The 19,798-nt window shown below is 47.7% G+C and overlaps 1 protein-coding gene across 1 annotated transcript; it reads left to right on the forward strand.

Annotated features, from left to right (window-relative positions):
- The first annotated feature begins 450 nt into the window (after positions 1 to 450).
- LOC147095923 (uncharacterized) lies at positions 451 to 1,556 on the forward strand. The gene has a single exon (XM_085974037.1). It carries the CDS (start codon positions 478 to 480, stop codon positions 1,357 to 1,359), a length of 882 nt encoding a protein of 293 aa, XP_085830163.1. The 5' UTR covers positions 451 to 477; the 3' UTR covers positions 1,360 to 1,556.
- Positions 1,557 to 19,798: the final 18,242 nt, after the last annotated feature.

Below are 19,798 nucleotides of genomic sequence, written 5' to 3' on the forward strand. Positions count from 1 at the left end.
CCCAGGGCCGGGGGTTCCAGCTGAAAGTTGGAGCCGAGCAGCCCCGCTTTCAGGCAGAATTCTCAATTCCGGCCAAAGCCGGCGTTTAGGGCGACCTTTCCCGGGCGGAATGGCCAAAATGCCGAAAGGCGCCGCCGATTTTCGCACCTGGCCCCACTTTCGGCGTGGTTTTCGGGAGGCCGGGGCCGCCACGCCGCCGCCGGCCGACACGGTGCAGCCGGTGCCTTGGGGCGGGCCTGTTGCCGGAGGCCGGGGCGGGCGGGTTTTGCAGGAATCGGGGTTTTAGTGTCAGGGAGAAACACAAAAAGGCTAAAGTCAAGAGGTCAAGGGGTGGTGAGGGGGCGGGGAGAGGACAAGGGGGCGGGGCCAGGCGGCGGGTTTACCCCACTCCGTCCGCCTTCCCTCTATAAAAGCGCCGGCTCCGATTGGCAGCGCCTTCAGTTTTAGCCGCTTTTGGTGCGAGGTTGTGACAAGAAGATGGAGAGAGAGGAAAGAGCGGCTCTGAACCCAATCCCAGTCCCGGCGTCACACCAGCCTCTGAGCATGGCTGACAACAACGAGGGGGAGAAGGTGAGAGATTCGGTCGTGGTGGAGAAACCGATGGTCAAGAAGCGGCGGCAGCAGCAACATCGCCACCAGCATCAGCGGCCGGTCCCGCCGCGCCACAGGAAGACGGGCCCTACGGTGACCGAGCAGATCCTGCAGGTGGCGGCGGCCACCAAGAAGCGGCGCGGCATCTCGCTGGTCGCCCTCAAGCAGGCGCTGTCGGCTCGGGGCTGCGACGTGAGCCACAACAACACCCGCGTCAACCACACGGTCAAGTACCTGGTGAAGGAGGGCTCGCTGGTGCAGACCGCCGGCACCGGCGCCTTGGGCTCCTTCAGGTTCAACCGCTCCAGGACACGCACCGACAGCCCGGCGACGGCAGCTGCCCCCTCCCCGACACCAGCGGCCACATCGGCGGCCCCCGCGCCGCTGAAGGAAGAAGCGGCCAAGAAGAAAACCTCGGCCACCCGCCTGACCCCGGCCGCCTCCAAGAAGTCGACGGCGGCCAAGAGTTCGGCCGCCAAGCGTCCGGCGGCGGCCCGGCCCCGCAAAGCGGCGCCAACTCACCGCAGGCCCAAGTTGGCGGCGGGGCGGGCAAAGGGCCGGGCCGCCGTCCGCGTCCACCTCAAGCCCAAAACCGCCAAGGGCCGCAAGGCGCGGCTGTACCGCAAGTTCAAGCCCGCCCGCGGCAGGAAAGCGGCGGTCAACCCCCGCCGGGGGCGATCGCCGGCCGCCAAACCCAAAAGATTGGTGGGGCGGCTGCGGAAAAACTCCGACGTCCGCGGCCACCGGGGGAACGACGCCTGCCGTTAAACAGGAGAAACGACCGTGAAACTTATACCTCAACACAACGGCTCTTTTCAGAGCCACCGATTTTTACCAAATTGAGCTTTAAACGAGCGGACACTGCCAATTTTTTTTATCTGAACACGGATCACTAGTTGGAAAATGATAAAGGATAAATATTTTCGCAATGTAAAACAGGATAGCGAAATAAACTCGATAGCAAATATCTCTTTCGGAAGTTTTATAAAATGATCATTTGATTACGGGGAGTTGAGGGATAAGGGGTAAGCCATTTAGGACAGATGAGGAATTTCTTCACCCAGAGAGTGGTGAACCTAGAATTCTCTACCACAGAAGGCAGTGGAGGCCAATTCATTAAATATATTCAAGAAGGAGTTAGATATATTTCTTAAGGCTAAAGGGATCAAGGGATATGGGGAGAAGGCAGGGACGGGGTACTGAATTTGGATGATCAGCCATGATCGCATTGAATGGTGGAGCAGGCTCGAGGGGCCGAATGGCCTACTCCTGCTCCTATCTTCTATGTTTCTATGAAATTAAAAGGCGAAAAGCGCTCTGATTATTGGGGAAAATTAAGAGCCGGTGTGAAGATTTTCCCCTGCTTGAGTCGGGATCACTCCAAGCTCATACGATGGCCACACGAAAGATCACACACACACACACGTCAGAAGGGTGGGCACCACACAGGACGTTAGTTATTAAGCTTTTAGTGTGATTGGATCCGCGGTTGGATTATTTTTCAGTGGTGCCCTCTTAAAGGCGGTGTATTTACTGGACTTTGGTCCGTTGCCACCTTTCCCGATCCAATTAAAGTGTTTCTTTTTGAAATACTAATTGATGAACCCCCCACCAATCGAATTTCACAGCCCAATTTCACAGGCTGTTGATGGTCGGTAATGTAAGTTGTTCTTAACAATAGTTAAAATAACTAATTTTCCACCCGCTCAAAATTATTTCATTCTCAGTAAAGCGCTTCGGGACGTCTTGAGGTCGTGGAAGGCGCGATATAAATGCAAGGCAATTACAAAAAAAATTGAACACACCTTTCTCTCAAATGCTGGACGAACTGCTGAGCGTTTCCAGTAGTTTCCGTAATATTTTTCTTTTTAGTTCCAGGTTTTCCATTTTTTGTACCTGTACAATGCACCGCTCATTGTTAAAACAAATGACAGAAAAATACTTTAAATTACTTGACAGGAGTCTGAGACAACTAATGTAAATACTGGAGATGGGGAAATCTCTGGGACATTCTTAGACTTTTTTTTATGTTCATATATGTCCCAACGATAGACATCCTATAAAGTGATTTCATTCGGTTTTGTGGACGAGTACTCGACATGGCTGGCTCCTTGTCCCCTAGACTGATCGTAAACTTTTCTCTGCATCCTAGATTAATGTTAACGGAGGATAACACTAATACGATTGTTTAACACATAAATGCATCGGTTACACAATTTAATAGGACGGTGTCTGCATTTCACTAGTAAATACATTACACTAGTGTTTACTCGGGTCATTGTGCTGGTGTGTTTTTTCCTCAGTTTCCACATGCAGTGGATCCTAACAGAGTTGTACAATTACTGAACTGGGTCCATTCCTTCTTGCGGATGCAGCAGCCCAGCTCGATTTCCTTGGGAATGACGGTGACCCGCAGAGCACGGATGGCGCACTGTCCTGGGAGCCCCACCTCAAGCAAAGACCGGTCTTGAAATCCTGAGCGATCTCCACAAGCAGTTTGAAGATGACCGAATTCGTGGCAATGGCGGGTTTGCGACTGAGCCCATGGCGCTCGGCTGGTCTTGGCGAGGGTTCTTCACTCCCGTCTTGTAGTCACGGCACTCCTAGGGGGGCAGCAATGGTTTCTAAATCTATCTTTCTGAGGCGTTTCCTCCAAACGGTTTCGCCTCCTGTCACTTCCTCTCTGGCACCCGCTCCGAACTACAAATTGAAGCTCAGAAAGATGCGAGAGAACGATCCCGGAGTGGAGGGCCAAATTATTTGCTCCGGGGGCTATTCCAGAGATGTTAGTAATCTACTGAAATCCCCAAACCCCCCTCCCCAAAACAATTCATAAACCAAAGACGGTCCTCCCGAGCCCAGCAGTAATCTATCTGCCGAGCTGCCGAGAAAGGCGGCTGGAGAAAAATAAAGTCATCACCTGCTGCTTCCAAAATCACCTCACTGGGGAACCGATTTTAACTCAACTCCAAACTGAGATGCGGAGAGCAATCAGAGCAGAGACATTGCGTCTTCTGCACCGTGCTGGCGAGTGTAGAAAACAGTCACTAAAAGGCAGGATAGAAAAGGATGAAAATGAATAAATAATCGATGAGCTGATGCCAATATTTGACATTAAAAGCCTGTATTATGGTAAAAGGAAGAGAAGAACTTGAAGGTCTGGGAACTGTGTTGTATTGAGATACTTGGCCTCATGAACTGACCCAAATTACATATCCGGGAAGGCATTATCACTCCAGCCTGGCCCACGGTTTGGAAATAAAACGAATCCCCTCGTGTAATGTGTTTCTTCTTAAACATTTAAGGAGCTGAGATGAGCCCAGGAGGTGAGACCTTTGGCTCTGCAGCGTCCGGCTCGCCTGGTTAAATAGCGCCGGCTGCTGGAAACTCTTCATTATCCAACACACATTCAGATAGAGAGAGATAGAGAGAGAGAGAAAAGGTCCCAGCCCAAGCCATGGCCGACACTCTCCCTGCCAGGAGCACCAGGAGGAAGACCAGGGCTGCGCCCCCGGCCAGGAGACCCGGCGCCACCGTGTCCCAGCAGATCCTGGAGGCGGTGGCGGCCACCAAGGAGCGCCGGGGACTCTCGCTGTCGGCTCTCAAGAAGGTCCTCTAGGGCCGCGGCTACGACGTGGCCAGAAACAACTGGCGGGTCAACCAGGCGGTCCGGAGCCTGGTGACCAAAGGCTCACTGCTGCAGCCCACCGGCACCGGCGCCTCGGGCTCCTTCAGGCTCAGGGCGACCGGGAGGAGAAGCCCAAGGGGGAGCCCGCCGCCGCCGCCAGGGAGAGGAGGAGGAGGAGGATGAAGCAATGTGCGGTCAGGAAGGCGGCGCCCAGGAGCAGAGGGTCGCGCAGGAAGACCAAGAAACACGGCGCCGCCAGGAAGGGGGCGAGGAGGGCCACCGCCCGCAAACCCAAGGGGAGGAAGGCGGCCAGGGCCGAAGGGAAAGGGAAACGCCAGCGTGCAAAGCCGAGAAAGCTGGCCAAACAACCGGAGCAGGAAGCGGACCAAACCCCCGCTCAGGAGGAGACCTCCCTCGGAGAAAGAAAGCCAAGTTTGCTCGGAGCAACAGGACAGCTGAGTGCAAGCGAATCACCCCGAATGATTGATTTATTACAGACTGGGTATATAAAAAAGGCAACGGCTCTATTCAGAGCCAGAAAATAATTCATCAAAGAGCCGAATTAGACTATTTTTTTGTGTAATTATGTAATTGAAATAAATGCGGGGGAGGGGCTGGTAGAAGTGCTTGGTAATAAATATACAACACGTCAATCAGTCTGAACGGGAGAACGATGCGTAACATGTTTGTGGCGAGGTCATTCCTTAGGAATAGTCTTCAAATGTGCTGTGCATTGTCAGCAATTTTATTTGTTTTAGAAGATAGGAATAGGTCATTCAGAACCTGGAGCCCGTTTTGCACGAAGAATCATCGTGGAAGTTGATGTAAGACGAGCCTGGGGGAATTTGCCCGTTTTGGGGGGAGATCTGGGACTTGATACATTGTCTTGTTGCAACCAGGCGAGGCACCTGATTGGCCGGCGCGGGAGGTGATGACCCCGGGGCTGCTTCTATCGGGTCCGCCTTGTGCCTTTAATAGCTGCGGCGGCTGATGCTGCTTTTTTCATGGCAAGTTGCTGAAATAGCAGACGACACCCTATTATTAAATTCGGCGAAAGAAAGAAAGACTTGCATCTATATCGCGTTTTTCATGATCACCGGACCTTCCAATGCGCTTTACAGCCAATGTAATTTTTGGTGTGTAGTCACTGTTGCAAGCTCCCACAAACAGCAATGTGATGATGACATAGAAACATAGAAGATAGGAGCAGGAGTAGGCCATCCGGCCCCTCGAGCCTGCTCCACCATTTAATGAGATCATGGCTGATCATCCAAATTCAGTACCCTGTCCCTACCTTCTCCCCATATCCCTTGATCCCTTTAGCCTTAAGAAATATATCTAACTCCTTGAATATAATGAATTGGCCTCCACTGCCTTCTGTGGTAGAGAATTCCACAGGTTCACCACTCTCTGGGTGAAGAAATTCCTCTTCATGTCTGTCCTTAATGGCTTACCCCTTATCCTTAGACTGTGACTCCTGGGTCTGGACTCCCCGGCCATCGGGAACATCCTTCCTGCATCTAGTCTGTCTAGTCCTGTTAGAATGTTATAAGCTTCAATGAGATCCCCTCTCATTCTGCTAAACTCCAGCGAGTATAAGGCCAATTGACCAAATCTCTCCTCATACGTCATTCCTGCCATCCCAGGTATCAGTCTGGTGAATCTTCTCTGCACTCCCTCCATTGCAAGAACATCCTTCCTCAGATAAGGCGACCAAAACTGCACACAATACTCAAGGTGTGGTCTCACCAAGGTCCTGCACAACTGCAGCAAGACATCCTTGTTCCTGTACTCGAACCCTCTCGCGACGACCAGATAACCTTTTTGTTATGTTGATTGAGGGATAAATATTGACCAGGACACCGGGGAGTACTCCCCCCTGCTCCTCTTCGAAATAGTGCCGTGGGATCTGTTAAGTCTGTGGGTTGTATTGTAAATAATACACAGACTCCACGATTAACAAAATAAAACAGGTCTTTACTATTCAGAGGTTCGGGCGATTCTGCCCTAGTTAACGTATCACAACCCTTATATACTGGTGTGGTCACTATCGGTATTACAGTATACATGAGCCAACAAATAGTGCCACACCGAAAGTAGTGCTCTTAAAGGCGAACGGTTACATTCTATAGTTCCCTTAAAGGTAAACGGTTACATACACAACACTCCTCCCTTTTTAGCTTATTACTTACAGAATCCCCTTTAAACATACAATCTTCAACTTCATATAACAGTTTACAGATATACTCTCGATGGAGTCAACGTCATATAACAGTTTACAAGTTCAGTCTCTGTGGAGGTTTCCGGATCCTCTCTGGATAACGCCGAAGTGGTGTCGTCATTCCTAGCGGCCCAGTAGGGGTGCCTGGCAAAATCGATTCAGCTGGAACAACAGTGTCAGGTTCATCTGATTCCAATGTTACTAGATCAGCAGTAGGTGTTCTAGGTATTTCAGTTTCAACATTACTCGGGTCAGGTGGTGAAGTCAAGTGCTCATTTGTGGCGGACTCTATGAGCTGGTCAACATGGCGCCTTATTACATTGTCCCCAATGTTCACCGTGTACATCAACGGGCCTAGCCTTTTTTAATAGTTCCAGGCTGCCATTTTTCTGTACGATAGTCCCGGGCCAAAACTTGTTGCCCCATCTTGAAAGACCTAGTTGCCCTGTCATTGATGTTCTGGAATTGCTGGTTCTCCACGTCCCTTCTGACATTGGGTTTAAGTAAATCCAGCCGGCATCTTAAGCGTCTGTTAAAAAACATCATTGCGGGAGTTTGATTTGTGACCGCATGTGTTGCATTTCGGTATGCCAACAAAAAACTGTCTACCTTATGTTGTAGACTTATGTCTTCATTACTCATGGCCTTTACGGCCTTCTTGAAGGTCTGGACGAACCTTTCAGCCAACCCATTGGAGGCGGGATGGTATGGGGCTGATGTGTAATGTTTAACCCCATTGCTCTTTAGGAATTTCTTGAATTCCTCGGACACAAATTGTGGTCCGTTATCGGAACAGATCTGTTCCGGCAGGCCATTCCGAGCAAACATGGTTCTTAACACCGTGATGGTTTTCTCCGTTGTGGTGGTGGTCATTTTAATTACTTCCGGCCACTTGGAGTGGGCATCTACCGCTATCAGGAACATCGAGTCCATAAATGGACCAGCAAAGTCGATGTGCACTCTTTGCCAAGGAGATGAGGGCCACTCCCATGGGTGCAGAGGAGCTGGTGGTGGTGCGTTCTGAACCCTCTGACATCCTAGGCAATTCTTGGTGATCTCCTCTATGTTCCCGTCGATGCCTGGCCACCACACAAATGCTCTCGCTAAATTCTTCATCTTTACTCCACCCAGATGTCCTTCGTGCAGCTCCTTGAGTACTTTCTTTTGGAGTTTGGGTGGAATCACCACTCTCGACCCACACATTAGGGTTCCTCGGCACACCGACAGTTGTTCTTTCCTCTGTGAGAATGCCTGCAGTGTTGGTTCGCTCTGTGCTGGCCATCCCTTCACCGTTAAGTCATAGACTCGTGAAAGAGTCGGGTCATTCCTTGTCTCCTTCTCAATCATTGAGTTTGTTATCGGCAGACATTCCACAATGGACGAGTGGAACAACTCCACTGGGTCCCCTGTACTCGCTTCTTCTACTGTCGGCAATGGCAAGCGTGATAACCCATCGGCATTTCCGTGTTTTGTTGACCTTTTGTACTCAATGTCATACTGGTGTGCCCCAAGTAAGACTGACCATCTTTGTAGCCTTTGTGCTGTCATGTTGGACACGGCCTTGTTCGGGTTAAATATGGACACCAACGGCTGGTGGTCTGTCAGCAATGTGAACCTCTTACATTGCAAGTAATGGTTGAATTTCTTCATGCCCCACACAAGACTGAGGGCCTCCCTGTCTATCTGGGCGTAATTTCGCTCCGCGGTTGTCAAAGATCGGGACGCGAAAGCCACTGGCCTTTCCGAGCCATTTGGTAGCCTGTGCGAAAGTACTGCTCCAATTCCGTACGGTGAAGCATCACACGCCAGCCGAAGGGGTAATGCTGGGTTGAAATGAGCCAACACTTCTTCAGAGGTAATCAACTCCTTGCTTCTGCGAAAAGTCTTTTTGCACTCCTCACTCCACTTCCATGGTGTCTCCTTTCGCAACAGCTCATTCAGTGGATGCAGCACCGTGGACAAATTTGGTCGGAACTTGTGGTAGTAATTGATCAACCCCAAGAATGATCTTAACTGTGACACGTTCCCTGGAGCGGGAGCCTTCACGACCGCTTCTATCTTCTCCGGTGATTTATGTAGTCCCTCGCGGTCAATGATATGACCGCAGTATGAGATTCGTTTTTGGAAAAACTCACACTTATTGCGGTTAACCCTAAGGCCATACTCCTTTAACCTGGTGAGTACCAGTTTCAAATTCGTGAGGTGTTCCTCTTCATCCATTCCCGTGATTAGGATATCATCCAAATAGCACTGCGTGCTTGGAATTCCTTGTAACACCTGTTCCATGGCCCTCTGCCAAATTGCTGGTGCCGAAGCCACTCCAAAGACCAGTCTGTTATAACGGTACAAACCTCTGTGGGTATTGATAGTTAGGTATTGGCGTGACTCTTCCTCAACCTCCATCTGCAAATATGCCTGAGCTAGGTCTATCTTCGTGAAGTGTTTTCCTCCAGCCAACGAAGAGAAAATATCTTCAATCCTTGGCAGTGGGTATTGTACCGAATGAAGCACTGGGTTCACTGTGATCTTGAAATCCCCGCAGATACAGACCTTCCCCGGTCCCCCTGGCTTACTACTTGGTGAGGATTTCATGACGGGTACAATGGGCGTGGCCCACTCACTGTAGTCTACTTTTGACAGAACCCCTGATCGTTCAAGTTCTTCTAGTTCTGCCTCCACTGCTGGTCGTATTGCATACGGTACCGACCTGGCCTTACAAAACTTTGGGCTTGCATGTTCTGCAATCTTAACCCTTGCTTTAATACCTCGCAGCTTACCCAGCCCTTGTTGGAATACTTCTTTCGCTTCATCTAATATACGGGACAACCGTTCAGATTTGACGTCCTCTTTCTCGGGCTCCACCGACATGGTGTTTAGCTCATGCCAATCCATCTTTATTTTTCGGATCCACTCCCGTCCTAGAAGTGGTGGACCTCCCTCAGGCAGTACATACAGATCCAGACGGCGGTAATTTTTGTCTTTGTATCGCACATTAACTCCTGCCTTCCCAATAGGGAATACTTTGTGTCCCGTGTATGTCTGTAGTACTAATTCTGTATTCCGTAGTGGAATATGTTTGAAAACCTTTTTATAGTCATGCTTATTCATGACCGTCAATGCCGATCCCGTGTCTACTTCCATTTTGACTTTGGCCTTTTCAATCCGCAGCGTCATCCAAATGGTTTGTCTGTCAGCTTCGTTGTTCACGTTGTGAATTTTTAGACTGTGCAGTCCCTTGTATTTGGAGTGTGAGTCGGACTTTTGTTCCCTTGGACTCTTCTTGTACCCTTTTTTTGCGGACTCCCTCTTGTTGTCCGTCATTCTTGACCGGCATACTTTTGCTATGTGCCCGATCCTGCCACATTTCCTACATTCTTGGTTCTTAAACCAGCACTGATTCTGGTCGTGCGTTGTCTTTCCACAACGGTAGCATTTGGAAGTGCTTGCAGTAATTTGATCCTTCAGCACTGCTACGATCTCTTCGAAGGTCTGGTCCACTGGTTTAACTGGTGCTATTAGATGTTTCAAGAGCCCATATGTTATTGCTCCCATCGAATTTAACAAAGTTATTGCCTTGTCGTATATAGCTACGCAATATATTCCTATGCATTCCACATACGTGGCCCAGTCTTCTATTTCAGCATTAAAATCATTAATATTTCCTCGCTTAGGCATCTTCTTCTCTTTCCGAGTACAGCACAAGTATTTCTTTACTTATTATTAATTTTCTTCTCTTCTTGAGAACACCACAAGTATTGCTTTACTTATTCTTATTTTTCCTCTCTTCTTGAGAACACAACAGCCTTTCTGAAAATTCTAATTAATTTTCTAAGATGGCGGTTTCCCGCTTCTGTCTTCTTCCCCAGCGGTTTTCCCGCGAAAAATGGCGGCTTTCCCGCGCTTCTCGCTCTCCCCGCCCACTTCAATGGCGGTTTTCCCGCGCTTGACGGTCTTCACCCGTCCCCCGACGCTGTCTTTCAGACCGAGTGCGGCCCTTATCAGCGGATGCGATCGATGGCCCGGCTGCGCCTCGCACTTGAAAGCGGCCCGGCCCTTATCAGTGCTTGCGATCGATGGCCCGGCTGCGCCTCGCACTCCAAAGCCCTTATCTCCCGATCGCGATCGATGGCCCGCGCTGTGCACCGCGGCTCTCGCGCCTTCAATTTCTGCAGCCGCTGTCCTTTCAGCCCGAGTGCGGCCCTTATCGGTGGTTGCGATCGATGGCCCGGCTGCGCCCCTCACTTCAAAGCGGCCCGGCCCTTATCTGCCGATCGCGAGCGCCTGTACCTCTGTCTTCCCAGCCCTGTTTCTTCTGCACTCCAGTTTTCAGTCGCTGATGGAGGCTGCAGGGTCCTAATGCCTGTCGCATCCAGTAGGGTGGTGAGGATTGAAACCTCTCTTCAACGTCCTGTCTTTGGACGAAGCCGCCGTGGAATAACTGCCGCAGGGTTCGAACCCGACTCGTCGCCAGTGTTAAGTCTGTGGGTTGTATTGTAAATAATACACAGACTCCACGATTAACAAAATAAAACAGGTCTTTACTATTCAGAGGTTCGGGCGATTCTGCCCTAGTTAACGTATCACAACCCTTATATACTGGTGTGGTCACTATCGGTATTACAGTATACATGAGCCAACAAATAGTGCCACACCGAAAGTAGTGCTCTTAAAGGTGAACGGTTACATTCTATAGTTCCCTTAAAGGTAAACGGTTACATACACAACAGGGTCTTTTACATCCACATTGAGAGAGCAGATGGGACCTCGGTCTCATCCGAAAGACGGCACCTCCTAGACTACTGCACTGGAGCGTCGGCCTGGATTTTTGTGCTCAAGTCTCTGGAGGGGGACTTGAACACACAATCTTCTGACTCAGAGCCGAGTGCTGCCCACTGAGCCACTGGCTGACACTGGTGGGTGCGCTTTAGCCCTTCCCACCCACGCCCAGGTTGCCCAGACTCTCTCCTGGCGCTAACACCGACCACCAGCAGGAGCAGCAGAAGACGACCCAGAAGAAGAAGCGCCAGCTTCGACCCTACCTGCGCCGCAGGAGGAAAGAGTTGCGGATCTCCCAGCTGATCCTGCAGGCGCCGTCGGCCCGCAAGCAGCGCGGCGGCCTTTCCTCCGGAAGGCGCTGCTGGCCAACAGCCACGAGGTGGAGAAGAACCAGGCCCGCGTCCAGCTGGCTGTCAAGTTCCTGGTGGGCAACGGCTCGCTGGTGCAGACCCAAGGCCACCGGCTCCTTCGTCCACAGCAAGAGGCAGAAACAGGAGCGGGCGGAAACTGGCCGGGATCAAGGCCAAGAAGGAAACCAATACGACCAAAGGGACAACCAGGAATGTCGGCAAGAAACCCACCAAGAAGTGGACTGAGAGGAAGACAACTTGCAGAAAAATAAATTGTAAAAAAAACCTAAATAAATTGATGGGAAAAAGAAAGGCATCTTAAAACTGTAAACATAAAGGCTCTTTTCAGAGCCACAATATCTCTGCAACGGACTGAAGTAACAATTTTAATCCATTCATTTCGCAATTAGAAAAAGAAAAGCTTAAATGGTGAATATATTTAAGGAGGACATAGATAGACTTCTGGACACAAAAGGCACCAAGGGGTATGGGGAGAGAGCGGGAATACGGTATTGAGATAGAGGATCCACCATGATCATATTGAATGGCGGAGCAGGCTCGAAGGGCCGATTGACCGACTCCTGCTCCTATTTTTCTATGTTTCTATGAAACATTACCAGTGGAGCCAGGTAGTGCTCAAGAGGGAACCAGATGTCTATTGGGTAGAACAAAATCGGGTGTTGTACAAGATTTGAGCAACTTTGGGACAGCGGCAGAATGAGCGTAATAGTCCTTTATAGCTCCTGCACATTGTCAATGTCTTACAATTGAAATTCAGTGAAATCTTCCGCTAACATAATCGCTCCTCGGGGTGGGGGAACCTTGCCAGTTGCTCCTTTCAGTACAGCTTGCCACCAAATCCATTCTGGTGGCTTTTCTCGTCTGCAATCAACCGGTTTGAGGTTTTGATCACCCTTATCGTTGTGTGAGGACATCCAATAGATGTAGCAGCAGATTGATATTTACACATTCAATGTAGGCGAGCATTCAGCTGGCTCTCATTCCACCGATTGGCTTGGTTTGTGTATTTTAGGTTTTCCTCAGGGACTACGATTACAGTTGATGAATCTGCCCTTTCATAACAACTACAGGAACTGTTGGAAGGGCTTTAATGGACATCAATGCTTCTAAACATGTTTTCGTTATACATAATCTTCCGCCAGAGCTATTTTCATCGCTATCAGGTTTCCAATCAAATCACTTTACCTGTGCCGTTGTTGGCATTTCATTCTCTTTTCCCAGGAAGTCAGGTTTCCCAGGGTTCTGTCCTCTATGACTAGATTACTGAAGGTTTTCTAGACCGATCAGTAAGAAGGAGTCTCTGAAACCCATGTTACACGAAGGGCTCATATATAACTCACAACATCCTGGAGTAAAAACTACACACTCTGCTTTGAATCTCTTCAATCAGGATTCTGCCCTCCCCACATCACCAAAACAGCCATTAACAAAGTCGTGAAAGATTCTCTCAGACTGTCTCCGACCATTCTTGTGTTTAAATCTCTCCTTGGCCTCTTCTCTCCCCCAACACTACAACAACCCTCCAGACTCACTGTTCCTCTAAACCTGTCCACTTCTGCATGCCTCCCCTCCCCTCGCCCCACCATTGATGGTCGTGCCTTAAAGCACATCAGCCCAACAATCTGGAATTCCCTCCCCAACTCCTCCACCACTCGCTCCTCATTTAAGACCCTCTTTAAAACCCAGCTCTTCATCCCTCCTAATATCTCTTTCTTTCGCTCCCCGTCTATTCCCCAGCCCCCTTATTCTTCCGTTATTTTCGATAATATAAGGATTGCTGAATTCAACCTCCAGAATAAACAAAGGGAGATTTAATGAAGGAGGGAGGCTGCTTTGCTACAATACAACATTGACTACACTTCATTGGCTGTACTACGCTTTGGGGAGTGCTGAGGTCATGAAAGGTGCTATATAAATGCAAGTCTTTCTTTCTCTGATTCTCTGCATTCTGCAATACGATTATAAACAAACAGATCGGCCCCAATGGCTTAGTGATTTACCAAACTTGCATTTAGATTAACTGGGGTCAAATTACTTCGATACTAAGGCAGGAATTGTGCCAAATAAAACTGAGCATTCGTCTAATTTCAGAATAACTTTCTGCAGAAAATACAATCAGATTTATTTGCTACATTACAACAGCGAATACACTTCAAAAGTACTTTATTGGCTGTGAAGCACTTTGGGACGTCATGAGGTCATGAAAAACGCTACAGAAATGCAAGGGGAGGTTTAATAGAGGTGTTCAGAATCATGATGGGTTTTGCTAAAAGTAAATAAGGAGAAACTGTTTCCAGTGGCAGGCAGCCAGAGGACACAGATTTAAGGTAATTGGCAAAAGAACCAAGGTGAGCTGATATTTTTTTTACACAGAGAGTTGTGATCTGGAATACACTGCCTGAAAGGGTGGTGGAAGCAGCTTCAACAATCTATATAAATGCAAATACAAAATCAAAATACTGTGGATGCTGGAAATCTGAAATAGAAACAGAAAATGCTGGAAACACTCAGCAACATCTGTGGAGAAAGAGAGAGAGAGAGAAACAGAATTAACTTTTCAGGTCGGTGACCTTTTGTCAGAAGTGAGTTCTCTCGTGAGTTCCGACAAAAGGACATCGACCTGAAATGTTAACTCTGTTTCTCTCTCTCTCTCCATAGATGCTGCCTGAGTATGTCCAGCATTTTCTGTTTCTATAAATAAGAAAGAAAGACTTGCATTTGTGGATAATGTGGATAAATGCGAGGTTATCCACTTTTTTGGCAAAAACGGGAAGGCAGATAATTATCTGAATGGCAATAGATTGGGAGAAGGGGGCGTGCAACGAGACCTGGGTGTCCTTGTGCACCAGTTGCTGAAGGTAAGCATGCAGGTGCAGCAGGCAGTTAAGGACATCGACCTGAAATGTTAACTCCGTCTCTCTCTCTCTCCATAGATGCTGCCTGAGTATGTCCAGCATTTTCTGTTTCTATATAAATAAGAAAGAAAGACTTGCATTTCTATAGTGCCTTTTACGGCCACCGCACGACTCAAAGCACTTTACAAAGTCAATGAAGTACTTTTTGGAGTGCAGTCACTGTTGTAATGCAGGAAACGCGGCAGCCAATCTTCACACAGCAAGCTCCCACAAACAACAATGTGATAATGACCAGATCATCTATTTTCATGATGTTGATTTGTTCTATATAAATGCGAGGCTTTCTTTATAACAGAGAGGAGAGAGGGGGCGGGGCTCCCAGGACGGGGGGCGGGGCTTCCTGGACGGGGGCGTGGCCGAGCGGTAGGTTGACTCGATCTCGTCCGCCTTCCGCCCTTATAAACAAAGTCGCTGCCGCGGCTCCGCCACAAGTTTGTGCGACGTCCGTCAGTGAGGACTTGCCCGATGGCCGACACCATCCCTGTCAAAGCGCATGTCACCGCACCCGCTCCTCCTGATGCTGCCGCCAAGAAGAAGGCCGCCTACCGGCCACAGAAAGGAGGCGCCGTCGCCGCGGTGGCTGAGCAGATCCTGGAGGCAGTGGCCGCCACTCACAGATTCACAAAATGAGCTAAATACATTGACTGATCTCCATTTCCCCCCATCTCCATTCTCACCTGCACGGAATCACTGGGTCTAGTTATTCAGAATGATACAGAACTAAGAATGAAGAGGCTATGCAGGCCATCGTGCCTGTGCCGGCTCTTTGAATGAGCTGTCCAATTAGTCCCTTTCCTCCGTCAAGCATTTATCCAATTCCCTTTTGAAAATTACTGATTCTGCTTCAACCATTATTTCAGGCAACGCATTCCAGATCGTCATAACTTCAGTGTAAAAAAAAGAAATCTCCCCCTCTGGTTCTTTTGCCAATTACCTTAAATCTGTGTCCTCTGGTTACCTGCCAGTGGAAACTGTTTCTCCTTATTTTATCAAAACCCATCATGATTTTGAACACCTCTTAAATTTCTCCTTAACCTGCTCTGAGAACAATCCCAGCTTCTCCAGTCACTCATCCCTGGTATCATTCTCGTCTCTTCTGCACACTCTCCAAGGTCTTGACATCTTTCCTAGTGTGGTGCCCAGAGTTGGACGCAGTACTTGATAAACCTGTACCAATCTCACTTCTATGCGGGAAGTTTTGTTTCTAGTTTTACTTGCAAACAAAGTTCATAATTATGTCTATTTTTCTTTAACCAAAGACTAAAATAATGGTCTTTGATTATCTTTACTCAGAGAGGACAGAATCCATTTGGTTAGAGTTCAGGAGCAAAAAGGGTATGATCACGCTATTGGGGGTATTCTATCAGCCTCCAAATAGTCAGAGGGAGGCAGAGGAGCAAATCTGCAGGGAAATTGCAGAGATATGCAAGAGCTTTAGTGTGGTGATATTGGGGGAATTTAATTACCCAAATATCGATTGGGATAATGCTAGGGTAAAGGGAAAGGAGGGGGAGGAATTTCTGAAATGTGTTCAGGAGAATTTCCTTGACCAATATGTTCTTGGCCCAACTAGGAAGGAGGCACTGCTGGATCTGGTGCTGGGGAATGAGGTGTGCCAAGTCAACCAAGTGTCTGTGGGAGAACACTCGGGTACGAGTGATCATCGTTGTAAGGGTAAAACGGGAGAGCTTCTTCTCCCCGAGCCGGACCCTCTGATATAAAGGGTCGACGTGCGCCTTATTCCCAATCAATCACTCGGAGTCCGGAGGTTCGTTCAGTAAAGCAACTTTATTTACAAGCCGGCAGGGAAGACACTCATTATTCTGCCCTTGCAGCGCGTTCCTATGCAGAGCTAGACAGGTAGCTAACAACTTGATACCTTCCCATAAAAATCACAAGGCTTGACTTTTCTTGTAAACTTTACTGAAAGATTCTTATTGTGAAACTGAAATACAATACAGAAATGGAAGCACACATTAGTACACAAGCATATAACTGATATGCATACACAAATTTAGGTAAGCTTGGGCAACACAGTACATTTGGCATGTAACTTACCAAAACATGTGGAAACACAGCTTACTGTGAATATGCATTTAGCAAACTAAAAGGCATTCTCTTACATTCACTTTAAATTAGCCCTGTACATAGTGCATGAAAATACAGCTACAAGTTAACCAGCTAGACACAGAGCGAGCACTTCACGGCTAGCTGTGCAGGTTTGCTTACAGAGAAAAGTTACAAACTAAACATTTTCTGCAAAATATAGTGTACACTAATCTTCTATAACATTCTCAAGTACTTACAGACAAATAGTGTCCAAGGCCGGAGCGTAACAAGAAAATAACTTCCCAGACCATGTGCCGAGCTGCAGGTCTGTTATATACAGTAGTTTACTTTACAGCACTTTACTGCACTTTACAGCGCTTTACGGCACTTGCTAGGTACCAAATATCCACTAGGTGGCGGCACACAATGGAAATCGACCCAAATTACTCAAACCCCTGAATTAACTGGAAAACTAACATAAATTCCTGAAGGAAGGCAGCACACTCATCCTGGGATGAATGCTCTCCGATCGTTGAAAATCTCCTGCCTTATATACAGGTTTTGTTCTGAGTCATGGCTACTGTTTGCAATTAGGTACATTACACGTATACATTTCTTTCATCATACAGTTGGCTTCGGGTGCAAATTCTTGTGACCTGTGTGCATTGGTCTTGTGACCCCATACGTTATCTCTCAATACATTCCTCAGTTAGTGATTCACAGTTTGTGCACTTTGGCCATGACTACACCAGACTTTCCTTCTGGACATTGTTCATACCAATTCCTTATATGGTTGGATAAATACTCTGTTCCTTAGTCCCCTCATCTTAGCTCTTGTTTAACACTTTCAGTCCCCTCTTTTGGTCTTGATTAATTCCTTTTAATAATTGACCAACCCGATTATTTCTCCTATTATGGTGTCTTGCCGGGGTGGTGATCAAATCCAACCCATTGGGTAACCTTGTTTATGTAATCATATTGTCCTGATTTCTAAGCCCCCTACATCCTTTCCATCGACATATTATCCACCCAAATACATAGGTTATAAGCATTAATGTTATTAGTACTATACATCCATTAAGCAGTTCTTTCTCCCAAGCCTTCGCTCGTTCGTAATAATAGTCTGTCTGCTCGATGGGAATCTGCCCAGGAGGTTTCTGTAACAATTACCACCGAACAGCCTACAGCACTACTTTATCAAGGTCATGTGCATTTCTTCCATTTCTTTCTTTCTTTTTTGTTTTCTATGATTTTTACAGGCGGCACATGCTGCTATTCCCATTCCTATTGCCAAAACCAATTATATTATAACTGGTATGTGAGAAGTAATGTAGATCCATGGGTGGATGTTGACATTCATCCCCCAATCCCACAGCTTCTCATACCATGGGACTTCCTGTAGTTCTACGTCTATGTCCCTTTCTAGTTCCCCAAGGTTCCTTTGCAACATTACGTATTGTTTCACCATTTTACTTAAACCCTCTTTTATCTCTTGCAGATCCTCTTGCAGGCGGGGTATCGGAGCCCCCACCGGATCTTCATAATTGACCAATTCGTCCCTTAAACTATCTGGCACATTTAGTTTCATTTCCTCCCTTAAGTGTACATACACCAATCTGGCGTGTCCAATTGTCACAGGGACCTTTGGTGTGAAGCAAAAGTTAGGCATTGTGATCACACATACAAGTTTATTTTTTGGTACTCAGTCTCTGTGCTGGCTATACAATACTCCCCTCTGCCTCTATATCCTGAGCGGGTGTAATGGTGATCGACATGTGATAATTCCAACATGCACCCCTCTGTCTTATTATAGCCACACTCATCCTTAGGGCCTTCTCCTACCGGATGTGGGCATATTGTAAGTGTACCTTTCCCATGGCATCCATTTAGGGAGACTCCTCTTATAGTACCATTCTTCCTGATGGCATAGGTATCAATTGGATAGTATCGGAGATATGTCTCACCCCTTACTATGCCTATGTTTGTTACCTGGTACTGTGGGTATGGAGTTGTGTCCAGTCTCACCACTGGTATCATGAGTACCATGCCTATCTTTGCTGTCACTTCTGCTTTGCATTTTTGTATCACTGGATATACTCTGGTCATCCCCTTGAGGGTACAAGCACTCAGAGGGCCTGGATTCTGGCTCAGGCCATAGAGCTGTGTGCTGTTAATCCAGTCTGGTACCTTACCTCCTTGTATCTGTGCCAGATTGTGTTGTAACTGTTCGGTGGTCCATTGGCCATAGGCATGGCACAAGCCTCTCCCTACCCCATCTTTTGCCTGTTCCTCATCTCTATGGTTTAGTTTGTTGATAATGCTAGCATGGTCTTCTATAACTTTGATTCCCTCGAGTAATTTCCTTATCGTATGTTCTCCCAACTCCGATCCTTGTTGAACCAAACCAGCTTCTTTCTCTATAATCTGTTGTATTACCCTTTGTAATTGTTTCACACTACTCTGGACTCCTTGTATATCTAGGGCATTAATGAATGACGTCCCCATATTTATTCCCGTGAGTACATCGTTTCCTAAGCCCCTCTTAATTCTTTGGTGGAATGCAGCATGTCCCCTGAAACTAGTGGCCCCTGTTGCATCAGCAGCTTGGTTAATTACATTCCTTATCATAGATGCAGACAACTCTCTAGTTTTAGTAAATCTTTCACAATATCCTGGCCATTGCAGCATGGTTAAGTTCATTAGTACCGGTACAATTTTGTGTCTCATTATCATACAATTGTTCTCCCTTGGTAAATAACACCAGTCCATTTTCGGGCCCAGGCATCAATTTCAGACACCTTCGTTCTTCAGGTGTTGTTGTGATTGGGGGTGTTGTTGGTTCTAGGGTTACTGTTTGTGGTGTGATGCTTGTTGTTGTTGGTTGCGGCATTGTAACGCTGTGTCCAATAGTTCATCTTATGATATCGTCCGTGCAGCTCAGGATATATCCTCCCCCTACTTGACCCAACACCTGCCAGTGTCTATTGCATCTTACCATATCGCTGGTATCTGTCATTCTACAGGGTCGTATGGTTGTTGATCCAAGTTCACCCAGATACCGTTACATCTGTAACATTCTTTTCCTTGTTTTTCACACTTGTAACTGTGTGATATAATGAATTTCCTCGTGGAGTCTCCACTAGGGGATCTTAACTTGCAGTCTATTTCTTCCAGCCCATTATTTGGACTTATAAGTGTTGTCATCAGAATAGTTATAATAATCCATCTCACTGGATCCATGTTTATC

This window comes from Somniosus microcephalus, unplaced genomic scaffold, assembly GCF_052327205.1.
Source record: "Somniosus microcephalus isolate GS21.2 unplaced genomic scaffold, FLI_Smic_1.0 unresolved_chr1, whole genome shotgun sequence".
Lineage (NCBI taxonomy): Eukaryota > Metazoa > Chordata > Chondrichthyes > Squaliformes > Somniosidae > Somniosus > Somniosus microcephalus.

Bases quoted from the DNA above. Each gene is read 5' to 3' on its own strand.
- LOC147095923 (XM_085974037.1), top strand. From the start codon at position 478: ATGGAGAGAGAGGAAAGAGCGGCTCTGAACCCAATCCCAGTCCCGGCG.